A 15,590-nucleotide genomic window follows, 5' to 3' on the forward strand; every position below is an offset into this window, starting at 1 on the left:
GCAAGGAAAAATAAATTAAATGTCTGGTGGGGTTTTAGGCTTTTTCATTTTTTCAAATTTTAATTTTTTTTTCCTCCAACAATAAAAAATGAAATTAACAGAAAATACACAGGCATAAAGCCTGGTACAGTTCAATACCAACAAACGACTCATTACTGTCCAAACATCTGGAAAGGCCCAGCAATTTTTTTTCAAAACTTAAGAAAAATTTTTCTCAAAAAAAAAATTAAGATAGAAGATATTTATATGCATAAAGCCTGATCTAGTGAAGCAAGAAAAATAACTCATCAGTTTCCTGCAATTTTAGAAAGGCACAGTCCCTTGAAAGTAGCCTGGAATGTGCCCTTACATCACTGAAACTCATGCTCCTCAAACTGTCATTTAAAATATGACTTTGGAGATAACCAAACCATTTTTTAAAACCCTTCAAATCCCTTTAGTAGACAGGCTTCCTTTTCAGAACTTAAGGATCGGACTCGTTTTCCCCAGGTGAAGGAAAGTACATCCCCCAGAAGTACAAAGCCACCCCCAGGATGTGGGGCCAGGACACTGAGCAGCTCCTCTGGTCCACCCTCACCACACAGAGGAAGGTAGTCACCAATGTGGTCTAACAGGGTCAGTGACAAAGCACACCCATTCCCTCCAGGTGGAAGGTCCTCAGCTGAGTGTGCTGTCCTCTTGGACTCTGATGTCAACAGCAGTGACCCTGGAAGCTTGGCCTCCACAGACAAGGCTGGTGGAAAGGAACACTGGCTGAACTTCCGTGACAACCTTGCCACCAGAGGGGAGGAATTTATGGGACAGATAAAGGTGGCAGTCAATTCTGCAGCCAGGGAATCACAGCCTGAGTATCAGGACCCCAAATCTCAGCTAGATAGCCTCTCTGCCTCCCTCCCTCTCCCTCTCTTTCCCTTTCATGTAAGTATCCTCAGCCTAAGAAGCAGCCCCTGTACACGAAGGAGAAAGGTTGTAACCCCGCTCTGCCTCGCACTCATTACCTGGCTTTAGGCAAGTCCTTTCCCAGAATCAACTCTCGAATTTTTATACAGAAAAGCCAGGGATGCGAGCAGGTGCGGGGAAATAAGGGCTTGTTTCGAAACTGCGTTTTCACACGGGATTTCATTTTAATTATATATTCATCTGGAGAAGGAGTTGGAGATGAGAGTCAAAAGCCCCCGAAGCTACCCCTTGGTACTGCCACTGTCCCTTCCGGTCTCTGAGCCTCAATTTCCCCATCTGTAAAAGAGACTGAGCTGGACAGCTGTCCTGTAACTGACATTCCGGGAGAATCGAGGAAGAGGACAGCCACGGACCCATCCACACCCCCACCAAGCCCAGGGGGGACCTCCAGGGGGGTCGGGCCAAGGCCCCAGGTGGGCGGGTGTGGCCCGCTGGACCCTAAACGCTATGGCATCCTTTGGGGAACCCGGAGGACGCAAGGAAGCGCGTGGTGCGCGCGGCCCGGGGCGTCGGGCCAGCGCCGGCTACTCACGGGTCCCCGCGGTCCGGCCCTCGGCCGCGGCAGTGGATGGGGTTGAGCTCGTCCTGGGGAAAAGCGTGCGCCATGTAGTTGTCGTAGCCGAAGACGAACATGCCCCGCGCCAGGTCGCGCATCTGGGCGCGCAGCTGGGGCGGGAAGGCGCCGCTGTAGCGCTTCTCGTACTCGTCCGGGCCGCGGCCCCGGCCACCCAGCACGTAGCCCCAGTGGGCCGGGCCGCACATGCCTGGCCCGGGCCGCCGCGGAGCCCGCCGCCGCCCCGCCGTCGCCTCGGGGACCGGCGGCTGCAGCCACGACGGCCCCGACGGGCCCGCGGGCCCTAAGGCAGGAGAGACGGGGCCGTCGGGGGCCCTCAGGCGCTGGAAGCCGAAGCTGAGCGGAAAACGCTGGTAGAAGCCCATGCTGGGCCCCAGCCCGAAGACGAGCCACAGCACTCCATGGAGGCCAAGCCGGAGGAGCACCAGCCCCAGGACGAGCGCTCGCCATTGCATGGTCGCGCGGGCGCCGCGGGCATTATTTTAAAGCGCGGGGGGCCTCCCCCGCGGACCACCGCACCCCGCACCCGCCCGTAGCCCCGCTCACTTCCCCTTTAAGGAACTCCCCCGTGACGCACCAGGAACCGGCCCATTGTCCCCCACCCCCAGTCCCTCGGGCCGGCCGGCCGGGCCCCGCGTTCGCCCGCCCAGTCGCCCGGGATTGGCCCGGCCCGGCCCGGCCTCGTGGGGCGCGGCCGGGGACTCCCTCCCGCGCCATAGGCCGCCCAGACTTCCGCAGCGCCGCGAGGCCCCGCCCCATCTTCCTGCCCCGCCCTCTGGGCCCCGCCCCTGCCTCCGCCCCGCCCCCTGGGCGGTCGGAGCCCAGAAGGGCTGGCGTGGCGAGTAGGGGCCGCTCGGGCTACTGGCGAGGAAACTTCCAGCCAATGGGACAGCGGCACGGCTGCACCAGCCGGACGCCGGAAGGAGACGGGGCTCCCCGACCGCCCGGCTTAGGGTAGTGTGTGTCTCCCGCCTAGCTGGGCCTGGAGAAAGCCACTCCAGCTGTAGGTTTGGGATGGTGCCAGTCAAATGACCGAAGGAAGAGGAGGGAAAGGGACAGTTCCTTACAAAAGGAGCTACTTATGCATCGCAAGGGCAGGGTTTTTTAACTTGACCGTCTGTTTACAGCGGGGGTGGATACTACCTTGTAGCTAGCGACTGCACTAAACGGTATCCTGAATTCTATTTTTATCAGAACACCCTAATTTGTAAGAATTGCTGTGATTGTGAAACACATATTCCCAGATCCCGTCCTAGACATAGCAAACGTCAGTGGAGGGTCTTGGGAATGTGTGTGTAACAAGTGGTCGTGTGCTGTTCTTAGCATCTGGCAATTTCAAGAAATACTGAATTAGATTATGTTGCCTTTGTCTAGGAAATAGGATCTTTAAAAAAAGAAGTGAAGAATCAAGGCCGCCACTACCACCAAATTATTTTTGCCAAATCTATTTAACCACGTCCCCTCCCGCTCCTTCTATTCCCACCATCTCTCCTGTGCACCACAGTAGTGACCTAACCTTTGGGGTGTAGGATAGATTCCTGGTCAAATCACTTTACACATTCTATATCTACTTCCTATAATTAAGAGGGTTGCTAATGTCAGCTCTGAAAGGCTATGGCTTTCACGGAAAGATTCAATAGTTGAGGGGTTTTGTTTTCTTTTGTTGGCTACATTTGTAGGTATCGGTTAAGGTTTTCCCTCAAGTTTAGACCATGTGCTTGTTACACCAAACTTTCTGAAAAGCTTAGGAAACAAAGCCTAATCAATGGCCCACGTCAGAGACTGGCTGAGCCACCAAGGGAGTGACTAAGAGAATGATAAAGTTGTCATGTGGCTCAGTCATCACATTCTCGAGTCAGGGGACTTTTTGCAACACAGAGATGTAACGGGGACTGAGAAGGAGCACAAAGAAACATTTCGTTACAACACACAAGGTAACTGGCACCTGACATGGCCCTCTTTGTTGGCTGAGCCTTATTCCTCCAGAAGTCCTGAGAGCTAAGCCTGCCCAGGCACTAAAGAGTTATAAAGATAGCTTGAGCCATGGTCTTTTGCCTGTGAAGATTCTGCTTTTACTCCTCTGTGAAAGGCAACTGGGAACCCTGCCAGAAGTCCAATCTTAGGGTTTGACCCTGAACTTTCAGGTCTGCCTTCCCAGAACTTGCAAACTGAATGTGAATATTAAGGTATGTGTTACAGGTTTCCTTCTTAAGCTATCTCATTATAAGCAAATTTTAAAGGTTTTAAATTTGATCTTGCACCATGGTCAAGTGTAGAACACATTAATGACAGCTCTTGTCCTCACATTTGGAAATGAGCTCTAGTTAAAAACAAAAACAAATTTCTCTTCATAACCAGAGAAAACCATCCAACTTCTAAAAGATGTTTTTGATGGTAAAACAGACAATAGCTGCCACTCATATATGTCTTATAGTTTTCAGAATCCTTTCCTATATTCTCCCTTAATCTTCACAGAAAGCGTTGTTAGGCCCATTCCACAAGCCAAAAGGGAAGAAATCAGGTCGGAAGGCTCAAGTTCTCTGAGCTACTTACTGTAGGCAGAAAACAAGCTACTGCCCAGGTCTCCCTTCTGAACTTTAGTGAAATTTAACCCAAACTAGCTGGCCCTCAAAGCAAATGAAGACTAGTTTTTCTACTCTTCCCAAGATACCCCAGAGGCAACAATGTTGACATTAGCTTCCTGCAAGGCACAGTCCCAAGATTTAGGGGCCAGATTCGGAAACTGTTTCATCTCGAATTAAACGGAACCAAAAGAAAACAGAAGATCTTGTGCTAGCCTTTCAGATTAGCCTAGGATTCCCCTCAAGGTAAATGTGGCCGGTAAGATTGGGACAACATCCCTATCTAATCAGAAAACCTCCATTTTAAAAAGCAACTCTTCAAGAAAACTGTTTTCTGCACAATCTTACAAAAGCATTAGGGGGCTGATTAAAAAAATGAAACGTACTATGGTAAAAATGCCTTTACTCTGGGGGATGTAAAAGAGGTGATAGCTAAGAACTCAGACCCAAGTCTGATTGCCAGATGTCCAAATCATAGCTCTGGCTTCTGAGTGACCTTGGAAAGTTACTTAACTTTTCTGGAGCTGGTTTTCTCATCTGTAAAATGAGGGTAATAAGAACCAGTACTCGAGGTACCTGAGTGGCTCAGTTGGTTAAGCGTCTGACTTTAGCTCAGGTCATGATCTCACGGTTCCTGAATTTGAGCCCTACATTGGGCTCTGTGCTGACAGCTCAGAGCCTGGAGCCTGCTTCGGATCCTAAGTCTCCCTCTCTCTCTCCGCCCCTCCTCCACTCGCACTCTGTCTCTCTCTCCACCCCCCCCCCCCCCCCGAAAAAAACTTTAAAAAAAAGGAACCAGTACTCAAGGGCATCTGGGTGGCTCAGCCAGTTAAGGGTCCAACTCAATCGCAGCTCAGGGGTGGATGTCAGGGTCATGATTTCAAGCCCCACATTGGGTACCAAACTGGGCCTGAAGCCTACTTACAAAAAAAAAAAAAAAAAAAAAAAACAAATGAGTATATGGCAGTTGTGAGAATTCAATTACTGAATGTATATAATGTACCTACAAAAGTACTTTTAGTAAGCCCTATTTTTACTACTCGCAAACTCTCTGAACTGACCAGCATCTAGTAAAAGCACCTAGTATTTTTGAACCTGAGGTCTGTTGGATGAATAAGCCCCTCCTATTTTCAAAGCACTGTTTTAGGAGAAAAATATATCTAAGGAAACCTAATGTAAGCTAGGACAGGACTAAAACTCACCACAGTCCAAGAACGCCTGAAAGACATTTGAATCCTCACATCTAATTCCAGTTCTATTTAACTCAACCTGTTCTAGCTTCTATACTCACGGTCCTAAATCTCTGTGATGTGGAGTTACATCCCACAAGGTGATCCAAATTCAATCTCCTCTTAACTCTGATAGTTGAAGGAGATGACCTAGGTGTATGTTGGTGCTTTTAAAGATATCCTGCATTGTAAATAAATAGGCGGATATTCCAGTTTTCAGAATCAATCTTGTGAGTCTGAGTCAATCAGTGCACTAGGTTCCTAAAACTGTGAAGCTAGAAAATAGGTCTGGCCCCATAACAACCTCAAAAGGTACAAGGATACTCCCAGAGATTCCTATGTTAAACATCAGGGTTAAAATGGTCTATTAAAAGGAGGATTTTTCTACTCTAAGAAACTATAAATGATTTAGTACCCAAAACAGTAATGTAAAAAAGAAACAAGTGATGTAATGATAACTTTTAAAACTCAGCATTGCTTCTTTCTGAAGCAGTATCTACTTGCTTTGTAAAAGGTGGAGTAGGGGTAGGGGCAGACTTAAGCAAAAACAGGGAGGAGATTACCTATTATCCCATCAATTTGGTGATCCAACTCCAGAATTAAGGTAATATTGTTTCCTCAGCTGGGTAAGAAAAGCTAAATTTCTCATATTCAAAACTGTATAGTATATAATTATCGTTCCCACCTATTTAATGGGCAGAAATCCAGAAGCTTGTCAACACACTCTGCTGACTGACAAGACACGGGGGACAGGAACTAGAACTAAAAAGTGGCCCATCCCCTATAAAGGGCAGATTGACAACTCCTGGCATAAAGACAAATGCATTTACCCTCTGACCCAGTCATGGTTATGTGAATTACTGCAAAAGTCCACGATTCACCGCAGTACTGGTTACATAAGCAAAATGTTATAAACAGCCCAAATGTCTATCAACAGGGGACCATTAGGTAAACTGGAATCTGTAACAGTGAAAACCACATACACAATGAATTAGGAACCATGGTGCTGTGAAGGAGAATTGGGACCTCTCTCTATATTGATACAGAAAGATTGCCAGGTAAGTGTAAGTGGAAAAAAGCCATGTTCAAATCAGTATGCCACCTTCAATGTAAGAAAGGGATTTAAATAAATAATAAAAAAAAAAGCGCATACATATTTCTACTTGCTTTTATTTTGTATAAGGAAAACACTAGAAAAATAAATATGAAAGTGATATAAGGGGCACCTGGGTGGCTCAGTCGGTTAAGTGTCTGACTTCGGCTTGGGTCATGATCTCGCGGTTTGTGGGTTCGAGCCCTGCCTTGGGCTCTGTGCTGACAGCTCAGAGCCTTGAGCCTGCTTCAGATTCTGTGTCTCCGTCTCTCTTCCCCTTCCCTGTTCGCACTCTGTCTCTATCTCAAAATAAACATTAAAAAAAAATTTTTTTTTAAAGAAAGTGATTTAAGGATTACCTGTAAGGCCAGAGTGGTGGTTGAAGGGCAGTTGGTTACTCAGTCATGGGTGGAACCAAGAGTTCATTTTTTTTAGGTATTTTCAATTGTTGAATCATGTAACTCACCTATTAAAAATCATTTAAAGGGGCGCCTGGGTGCCTCAGTGGGTTAAGCGTCCGACTTCGCTCAGGTCATGATCTCACGGTCCGTGGGTTCGAGCCCCGCGTCGGGCTCTGGGCTGACAGCTCAGAGCCTGGAGCCTGTTTCGCATTCTGTGTCTCCCTCTTTCTCTGACCCTCCCCTATTCATGCTCTCTCTCTCTCTCTCTCTCTCTGTCTCAAAAATAAATAAATGTTAAAAAAAATAAAAATAAATCATTTAAAAAAATAATAAAGCGGACCTAGGAAGTGGTAAGCTTCCTTTCCGCACCTGTTCTAACTACTAAATCACTAAATCCAATGCAGTGATTATCCATCAAGAACTAATGTTCACCATCCATGTGCCATGCCCCACGCTTTAGGTAACTGATGTTTACAGAGAAAGTGGAAATCATAAAAATTCCTAACCTTCTTTTAAGGGTGAGAGCTTGTGCTTTCCATCAGTTAGTGGTATGATAAACGTGAACAATTTCTTTTTCCTTACAAAATGATACAAATAGAAAAAGGAGTTACCTAATTCATATACTGGGTAGCAGCAGATACAAATGATGCACTTTTAATATGTAGAAAGAAGACACACATTGTGTGATATAGATAGTACAAAACTGAGGGTAGGCCAAAGCTGTAGATTATCTAAAAGCTGGTTGAAGGAGACACCGTAACGGGCAATCTATTAATGTTCCACCTCCTATATTCAAAAGGGAATACGCTGGCTTTGTTTTTTTTCCCCTCTCACTACTTTGAAAAGAAGTATTTTCTTAACTGTTCCAGTTTTCCCCAAGCTCCAAATAAATTCTAGCAGAACCCAGCAACACAGCAGTTATAAAGTGTTAAACATTAGCTCTAAAAGTTTGCCCCCGAGTTTGTAGTAGATATGTATTTTTCCACACTGTATACCAGAATAAACATTTTTCTGCACTCTGGGAGAAAAGCTTTAAAATTTTTAAATGGCTTTCAAAATATAAGCCCCTATGTTTTACAGCATTTCCTTCAAACAAAATCTAAGTTACTGTATCATTCTATAAAATGTCTGTGATCTCTAGCCCTTAAATGTGTTAAAGTGATAAAATGTAAATATTTGTGCTTTTGGATTATTTGCAAGCTGAATAACATGCAAAGTTAACATATTCACTAGAGCGAATGGGCCTTTTCATCTTTCTTCTCTGCTGTTTTACCACCATCCACTTCTCTTGGCTGTAGAACCATAGTCTGTTAGGAGAAATTATATTAGAAATCTTCTACATTTCATTTTATAGATGGGAAAACTACAGAGCCAGAAGGGATTCAGCAATTCATCACACAATCAGTTAATAAAAACAAAAGAACCCATATTCTCAAATGTCAAGCCAGCACTCGTGACAGAGTCAAACTGTATTAGCATTTTCAACTGACAAATTATTTCCCTGCCTCATCCCTTGACCTGCAAGCCCCCATAAAATGAAGTTAAAGTAGATTTCCCCCTCTGATTCCTGCTAGGAAATCTGCATCACCTAAGTTACCAGCTGCCTTGCGGTTTTAAAACAGAATTACCTTACTGAAGAGAGAGCTTGTTAATGAAATGGAATAATGAATGACTACTGCCGTTGCTCAGATTAAGGAACTTCCCATTGCCATCTATCATGTCAATGACTTGCTTCTGCTTCCCTAAGAACATTCAAGAGGCAGCAATTACAAAAGCGCCCATTTTTATTAATAGCTGAGTTTTAAACAGAAATTGTGTGGAGGCTATTTACTAATCAACAGGAAACACCTGCAGTGGCCCCCACATTTGTAGATGTGCAAGCTGAAGGGAAGTTGGTAAGGCTAGTGTTTGCTTTACGGTCTTCCTTTTCAAGTATGTTCACAGGCATGCACGTTGTTGAGGGCACATTTAAAGTTTTTTAAGAGAAAAAAAATCTTGAATACTAAACATGCTGGTTTCCCCACAATGGAATTTTTAAAGTATTTGGCCAATTCGATGTTACATTATAATGCTGACTATGGTAAATTCAGACTTTCACTCCAGTTTTCAATCTGCCAGACCCTGAGAGGTTGGAATTACCAAATCAACAGGATTTCAGTGTAACTGGATCTTGTATGGATAGAATTACACAAGGCCATTAATTCCTCAGTCAAAACAATGAATACTAAAGTAGCCACAGCCCAATACATCCAATTTACTTGACGGAATCAAAGGGACAGATTTTTGTTAAGTCTCAATTTTTGAAAGCAGATATCAACTTGAAAATCAAGGATACAGGAAGCTAAACTTATATCCTCCCTGCACCCCTACCCACTGGCCCCAGGGACACACACACTCCTTCAAAAATCACTTTGGTAGGAGGGTGGTGAGAAGAGGGCAGGTGAACAGCCTAACTCAATCTCTCCACCAATCCCCTACAAAAACTGAATCTGGATATCCTCGAAATTTCTGTCCTAGAAATGCTGAATCACACCCAATTGGCCAACATGGTTTGACTATCCAGAACAACAGTATGGATTTAGGAGAAAAAGCCAGGCTGAACTTTTCTTGAGTAAAACTACATTTTTTTTTTTCAACGTTTATTTATTTTTGGGACAGAGAGAGACAGAGCATGAACGGGGGAGGGGCAGAGAGAGAGGGAGACACAGAATCGGAAACAGGCTCCAGGCTCTGAGCCATCAGCCCAGAGCCCGACGCGGGGCTCGAACTCACGGACCGCGAGATCGTGACCTGGCTGAAGTCGGACGCCCAACCGACTGCGCCACCCAGGCGCCCCACTTGAGTAAAACTACATAAAAAATCCCATCTTTGCAGTAGCTTTGAGGAGATAAATGTTCACTTTTATAGTGCAAAAGATAACACACAGGAAAGGAGACCAAATGGCTTTACTTTAAACATGTGCCTTTGTGGGAAAACCATAACATTTGACGTTTAAAATCTTTTCATTCTGGAACTCTAGTCAGTAAGGAGGCATGCCTTGCAACTTCAATTTATTAATAAAGTTTCATTATGATTTTTAAGAAGAATAGATAATAAAATGCTTAACTAGCTCTTGCCACTTGTGAAAGTCTTAAATTTGGTGTATCATGACAGTTTACAGGTAACAGCATCTCCTCCACCCTGCCTCCCCCCGCCAAATCCTAGTGTCAATTCTGTGGATATTGTAAAAGTTTACTTCTATGTTAACTAGCCCACAGACCCAGTTCTTTGAGAAATGAGCTGATTTCTTTCTAGCACACTGTCTGTGGACCCTGCTCACGATAACTTTCTTTCTGTCCCCTTCCAAAAACGTCAGCACCTTCCATCAGGATGCACATTTTCAGTTAAAATGGTCAATACAACCCTCAAAATGCAAGTTTATTGAATAAAGCTGAGAAGAGCAGTAAACAGACAAAAAAATGCATCACCTAAATTAAAAAATTCACGTATTTACAAAGTTCAGTAACTGTTAAGTTTTCACATGCAGAAGTTAATGCACAGGAAAATGTTGGTAGTAGAGTTTGGATGTCTTGAAATGCTGAAAGCAATGAACAGACACACAAACACATTTAAGGTTTAGCTATAGGTCAAACAACAAACCTATGCGATCCCCACAGAGTCACACTTTCTAATTCCAATTCCTCCTTTTAGGCACAAGCAAATTGCCACATTCTCTGTAATGGTTCACAGTGACCATTAATGGTGTTGAGCTACAGTAGCAAGTTTAAATTTCCCTTCATTTACAGAACCATCCATCCCATCAGGGAAGTATGCAACATGCTTCAAAGAATAGGAACAGAATTTTAAAAGCTGAGATTCTACTCATAAAAATGCGAATGGAGGAAAACAAGGAGTATCTGTGCAACACAGTGCAGTACTTTGTACAGAATATTGTTAAGGCCATGGCAGTCTATAAATTAAAACTGGTATTCATTAAAAGAACTCACTGTTGACTGCACTTCTGAGTGCTCAACATGTCTGGAAATGCACTGTCTACATGAGTGCTGCTTAACAAAAGAAACAAAATCACACACAGTGTGAGGCAACACATAAGCGGGTGTACCATAGAGTTTTATCTACTACAGTGGTTTATGTGAATAACAATTTACAAGTGAACCAGTAGTAATATGTCCCTTTGTGTATATGGACATCACTAAACTACAAAACATGTTCGTTTTAAGTTTGTATACATCTCCGTATCATAGAAGCAAACAATCCACAGCATCAGCTCCTCAGTTCCCCGGGTGATTATTAAACAACCTGTAGACGTTGCGCATGATTACATTAGATAGAGCAGGCAGGTCTAGAGTTGTCACAATAATCGAGATGTCTAATGGCACCAGACAAAAGAGTGCCAAACCTTACATCAATAAGAGAGAAAAATAAGAATTTTTATTTCTAAGTATCTATTGTGCTGAAAGTCTATGACTGGATATAAAAAGTCGAGAGTTAGAGTGTCATGCAGCAGCACTGATTTAATGACTGGAGAAAGAAAGAACAAACAGGTGTTTGAACAAAGTCTGACATTCTTAGCACATTTTATTATATTGGCTGGAATGCTCTAAATTCATGAAAGCTTTTGAGAAAATCCTCGATTCCCAACCCTTTAAAAAAGTGTGTTGAACCCGGGAAAAAAAAAAAAAGAAGAAGAAGAAAAAATAGAGAAGTAATGATCTGGACAGATACACAACAGCATGCCTCAGTTCCTCGCATATTCCCAACTGCTATCTGGTGATGAAGAATTCTCAGAAAGCAGAATGTTTTTTAAACTCATATACGATCTCACCAGTGTAAAGAACCAATTAACAACACTGATCTGGTGCCTTCGCTCACTCTTTGCAGACCATTTTTTAAATTCCTAAGGTGTAATTATACATTTCACATGCATTTGTGAGACAGGTAAACATTATGTTTTTATCCCACATGAGTCAGGCTAAAGGTTTTCTAAATACTGTGTGTGGCACTAGAAACTTCATGCTGTATCAAGTCAGTATCAGTATTAAGCTAATGGACTCTATAACGAAATATCATAGACATTTACCGAAAACCAATATAAAAATCTGGCCCAGAAAGACCAGAACATATATATGCAACTGTGTTGATTTAAGATGGTCACATGTGTTTGGGGTTTTTTGTTTTTTGTTTTTTGTTTTTTTAAAAAAAGCTCTACACACTGTTTAAGACAAGTATGTATAAGAAGCTTTTTTGTGTGTGCTGACTTTATCATGACAACTCTAGCTGATTCTTTATGAAGGATTAGGGATACACATCTTCAGCAGTGCACATGAGAAATAAACTCTGAAAAAGGCAATTTCTTGGGATTAGGAAGGACCGTATTCTGGGAAGTACTTCAGAGGAACGGACAATAATTCTAGGATTATAGCCAGGAAGGACTGGATGACTTCAGGAGATGCTTCAGCTTCTTCTAGACTTTGAATGTTGAATAAGCCACTGAAGTGTGATATCTAAAGATGGAAGGAAAAAAATTGAAGGCATTAAGATATCAAAGTTAAGAAACTACTAAACATGAGAGATAATATTTAAAATGCAGCTAATTCAAAACACATGCTGGCCCTGCCCTCTTCTGCTTTTCTGCATCTATACTACTATTCTCCATTACCGAAACATCAAGAGGGCAGTCTAAGGAATTATGAGAGACTCATGAGGTCTCTGTGCTCAGGACAGCTTGTGCCATCTTTTTATTCACTCAAAAATTTACTAACTGCCTTAAGACAAGGTACTATTACATGAAGTGCCAGGAATGCAAAGATATGGGAGAAACCCTCTTTGCCCTCAGGGAGTTTTTAGTGTCAAAGCTGGAAAACAGAGAAGAAATCATTTGGGGTTGGGAGGAGGGTTGCCCGGCAGAATTCCAGGCAAAGGAAACAACAAAAGCAAAAGAATAAACAAAGACATGAACACTGTGGAGATCTGGATGGGTTATATTTGATAAGATGTGGATGAAGCACAGGGATGGGAGAAGGGGCTGCCACTCGTTGCTAAGGCTACAGCAGGAGTTCTCACTTCACCTTCTGAACATTTTGGACTGGGTAATTCTATGCTGGGATGGGAAGAGGGCCTTTCTTGTGCATGGTAGACCATTTTGCAGTATCCATGACCTCTACCACTAGATGCCATTATCACTCCCCCTCCACACTCATAGTTATGACAGCCAATAATGTCTCCAGATATTGCCAAATGTCCCCTGGGAGCAAAAATGTCCTCAACAAAGAACCACAGACAAGAGGGAGCCAGATATCCTTGTATCTCACTCTAAGGTGCTACTAAGTTTGGGTTTTATTCTCAAGTCAACTAGAAGTTATTGGAGAATTTTAAGCAGAGAACATATATTACTTTATTTTAGCATGCTCAACAATGGCAACAAAGAACAACTTGGAGAGCTGCTAATACAGATGCCAATACCACAGCAGGAATAGGAAGTGGAGGAAGGCCTGAAGCAAACAAGTGCTATAGGGATAGAAGAAGGAAATGCAGAATTGACTAACATACAGAATAGAACAAACTGCCTATATGTAGTGGGTGAGAAAGAATATTCTGACTTCAATGAGTTGTGTATGTCATGGAGCTGCTGACAAACACAGTGGCTAAAGAAAGAACAGACTTGAGAATTAAAAGATTAAGAATTTAGCTGCAGGGGCGTCCAAGTGGCTCAGTCGGTTAAGCGTCTGACTCTTGATTTGGGCTCAGGTCGTGATCTCATAGTTCATGAGATTGAGCCCCACATCGGGCTCTGCACTGACAGTACAGAGCCTGCTTGGGATTCTCTCTCCCTCTCCCTCTCTCTCTCTCTCTCTCTCTCTCTCTCTCTCTCTCTGCCTGTCCCCTCACTTGTGCTCTCTCAAAATAAATGAACATTTAAAAAAAAAAAAAAGAATTAAGCTATAAAGCACATCAGGTTTGAGGTGTAAGAAGATAACAGGCATGGAGATGTCCAGCAGGTAGTTTTAGCTCTATGGATCTCAGAAAGGGATGCGGACTGGTAAGGTACCATAATAGAGGTGGCAGGTGAAGCTATAGTAGCTGAAATTAGCTAAGAAAAGCACTTTGAGTGACAAGAGAAAGCAGCTAAGTCAAACACTGAGTCACTGTCATTGAGTTCTTTAAAATGTGTCATCTATCAAAAGGAGCATTCGATTCTCCAAGCCTGAGAGCTGAGTGCAAATTCAGTTTCCCAGCTAACGTGTGTTACAGAAACTGTACTCCACACACATATAAAGAATAGCCTAGAGCTGAGATCTGAACAAACATGATCTGCTCAGAGTTGTGAAAACAATGATTTAACCTGATTGCTGAACCAGACTGTGCACTTTCAAAGGGGGACAGCAGTATTGCAGTAAGAGCAAAGCCATGTTCATTAGAACTGAACGGAAAGAAAGGTAAAACTGAAAATGAAATGCCTAGTTTTAAATATTTAAGATATTCACTTAAAAAAATCAAAACTTGTGGACACTGGACAGAAGTCATATCCTAAACACAGATGGATCCTTAAGACTAGATAAAAAGGCAGAAAAGAAATAAGATACTCAGAAAAAGAAGTCATCTTCCATGACAAAAAGGGCCACAAACATGAGACATCTTTGCAAAAATCATGTTCCCAGAAGTAATCTGTTCTATGTGTGGTCTGAGGATACACTACTCAAGTATTTCATATGCCACATTAGGAAGCTGGAAGGAGAATATCCAATCCATGTGTACTGAGATACCTTTGGAACAATTTAGTAAATTCACGAATTTGGTTCTAAAATGTTGTAAAAGCTGAAATTAAGGAGGATGTTCTGACTTGATTATCCAAGAAGTCTAATCTAATTCGCTATTAGCTGCATTTCTTGCTCCAAATTCTCATTTACAAACTGCTTATTTGAATCTAGGTAGAGTGGATCCATGTCCTAGGGCTTGATAATACAAAGTGAAGCAGGAGTTCTACAATCACACACTGGTGTCTCTGGAGCTCTATGACAGACTAGGAAGATCAGCCTCAAATAGCAAAAGTTCTTTCTCATCAGCTCTCCAGCATTTCCTTCCTAAATGAGCTCCCAAGATTTTTTCAAGAAACTATCTGGCTAGTTTGTTAAGATAATAAAATAAAGGATTTTTTTTCTCCTTTCAATAACTTCTTTTTCCTATTTTATGAAATACTAGAGAGTATTCAAGGTGGTAAAATAGATTTACAGAATAGCACAATGCCATAAAAATTACGGTTAGTATAGAACAGTGTTTTTCAGCCTCGCCACTACTGCTGACATTTTAGGCTGGTCAATTCTTAGCCGTGGAGACTGTAGCATGTTTAGAATATCTCTGGTCTCTACCCACTATGTGCCAGCATCACAGTCCTCATTATGACAACCAAGTGTCTCTGGACGTTGCCAAACATCTCCTGGGGAAAAAAAGTCCTTTGATGAGAACACTGTTGTATAAGTAAATACGCTCATGGCGTCACAACTTAAAATTTAACAAGAGGGGCGCCTGGGTGGCTCAGTCGGTTAAGTGTCCGACTTCAGCTCAGGTCACGATCTCAAGGTCCGTGAGTTCAAGCCCCACGTCGGGCTCTGGGCTGATGATGGCCCAGAGCCTGGAGCCTGCTTCCGATTCTGTGTCTCCCTCTCTCTCTGACCCTCCCCTGTTCATGCTCTGCCTCTCTCTGTCTCAAAAATAAATAAACATTAAAAAAAAAAAAAAAAATTAAAAAAAAAA

At 43.1% G+C, this 15,590-nt stretch overlaps 2 protein-coding genes across 3 annotated transcripts in view; both read right to left on the bottom strand.

The window, feature by feature from the left end:
- EDEM1 (ER degradation enhancing alpha-mannosidase like protein 1) overlaps positions 1–2,085 on the bottom strand; it is a 29,561-nt gene extending 27,476 nt beyond the window's left edge. The window contains exon 1 of the mRNA XM_040492104.1: positions 1,493–2,085. Coding sequence (XP_040348038.1) covers positions 1,493–1,989 — 497 coding nt within the window. The 5' untranslated portion in view covers positions 1,990–2,085. The remainder of the gene's footprint in view (positions 1–1,492) is intronic.
- An 8,153-nt stretch (positions 2,086–10,238) lies between these two features.
- The window catches only part of ARL8B (ARF like GTPase 8B), a 49,646-nt gene continuing 44,294 nt past the window's right edge, over positions 10,239–15,590 (bottom strand). For both annotated transcript variants that reach the window (XM_040492105.1, XM_040492106.1), the window contains exon 7: positions 10,239–12,343. In XM_040492105.1, the coding sequence (XP_040348039.1) occupies positions 12,294–12,343 (50 nt within the window). In that variant the 3' untranslated portion in view covers positions 10,239–12,293. The remainder of the gene's footprint in view (positions 12,344–15,590) is intronic.

This window comes from Herpailurus yagouaroundi, unplaced genomic scaffold (assembly GCF_014898765.1).
Source record: "Herpailurus yagouaroundi ecotype Mexico unplaced genomic scaffold, PumYag 183, whole genome shotgun sequence".
Classification (NCBI taxonomy): Eukaryota; Metazoa; Chordata; class Mammalia; order Carnivora; family Felidae; genus Herpailurus; species Herpailurus yagouaroundi.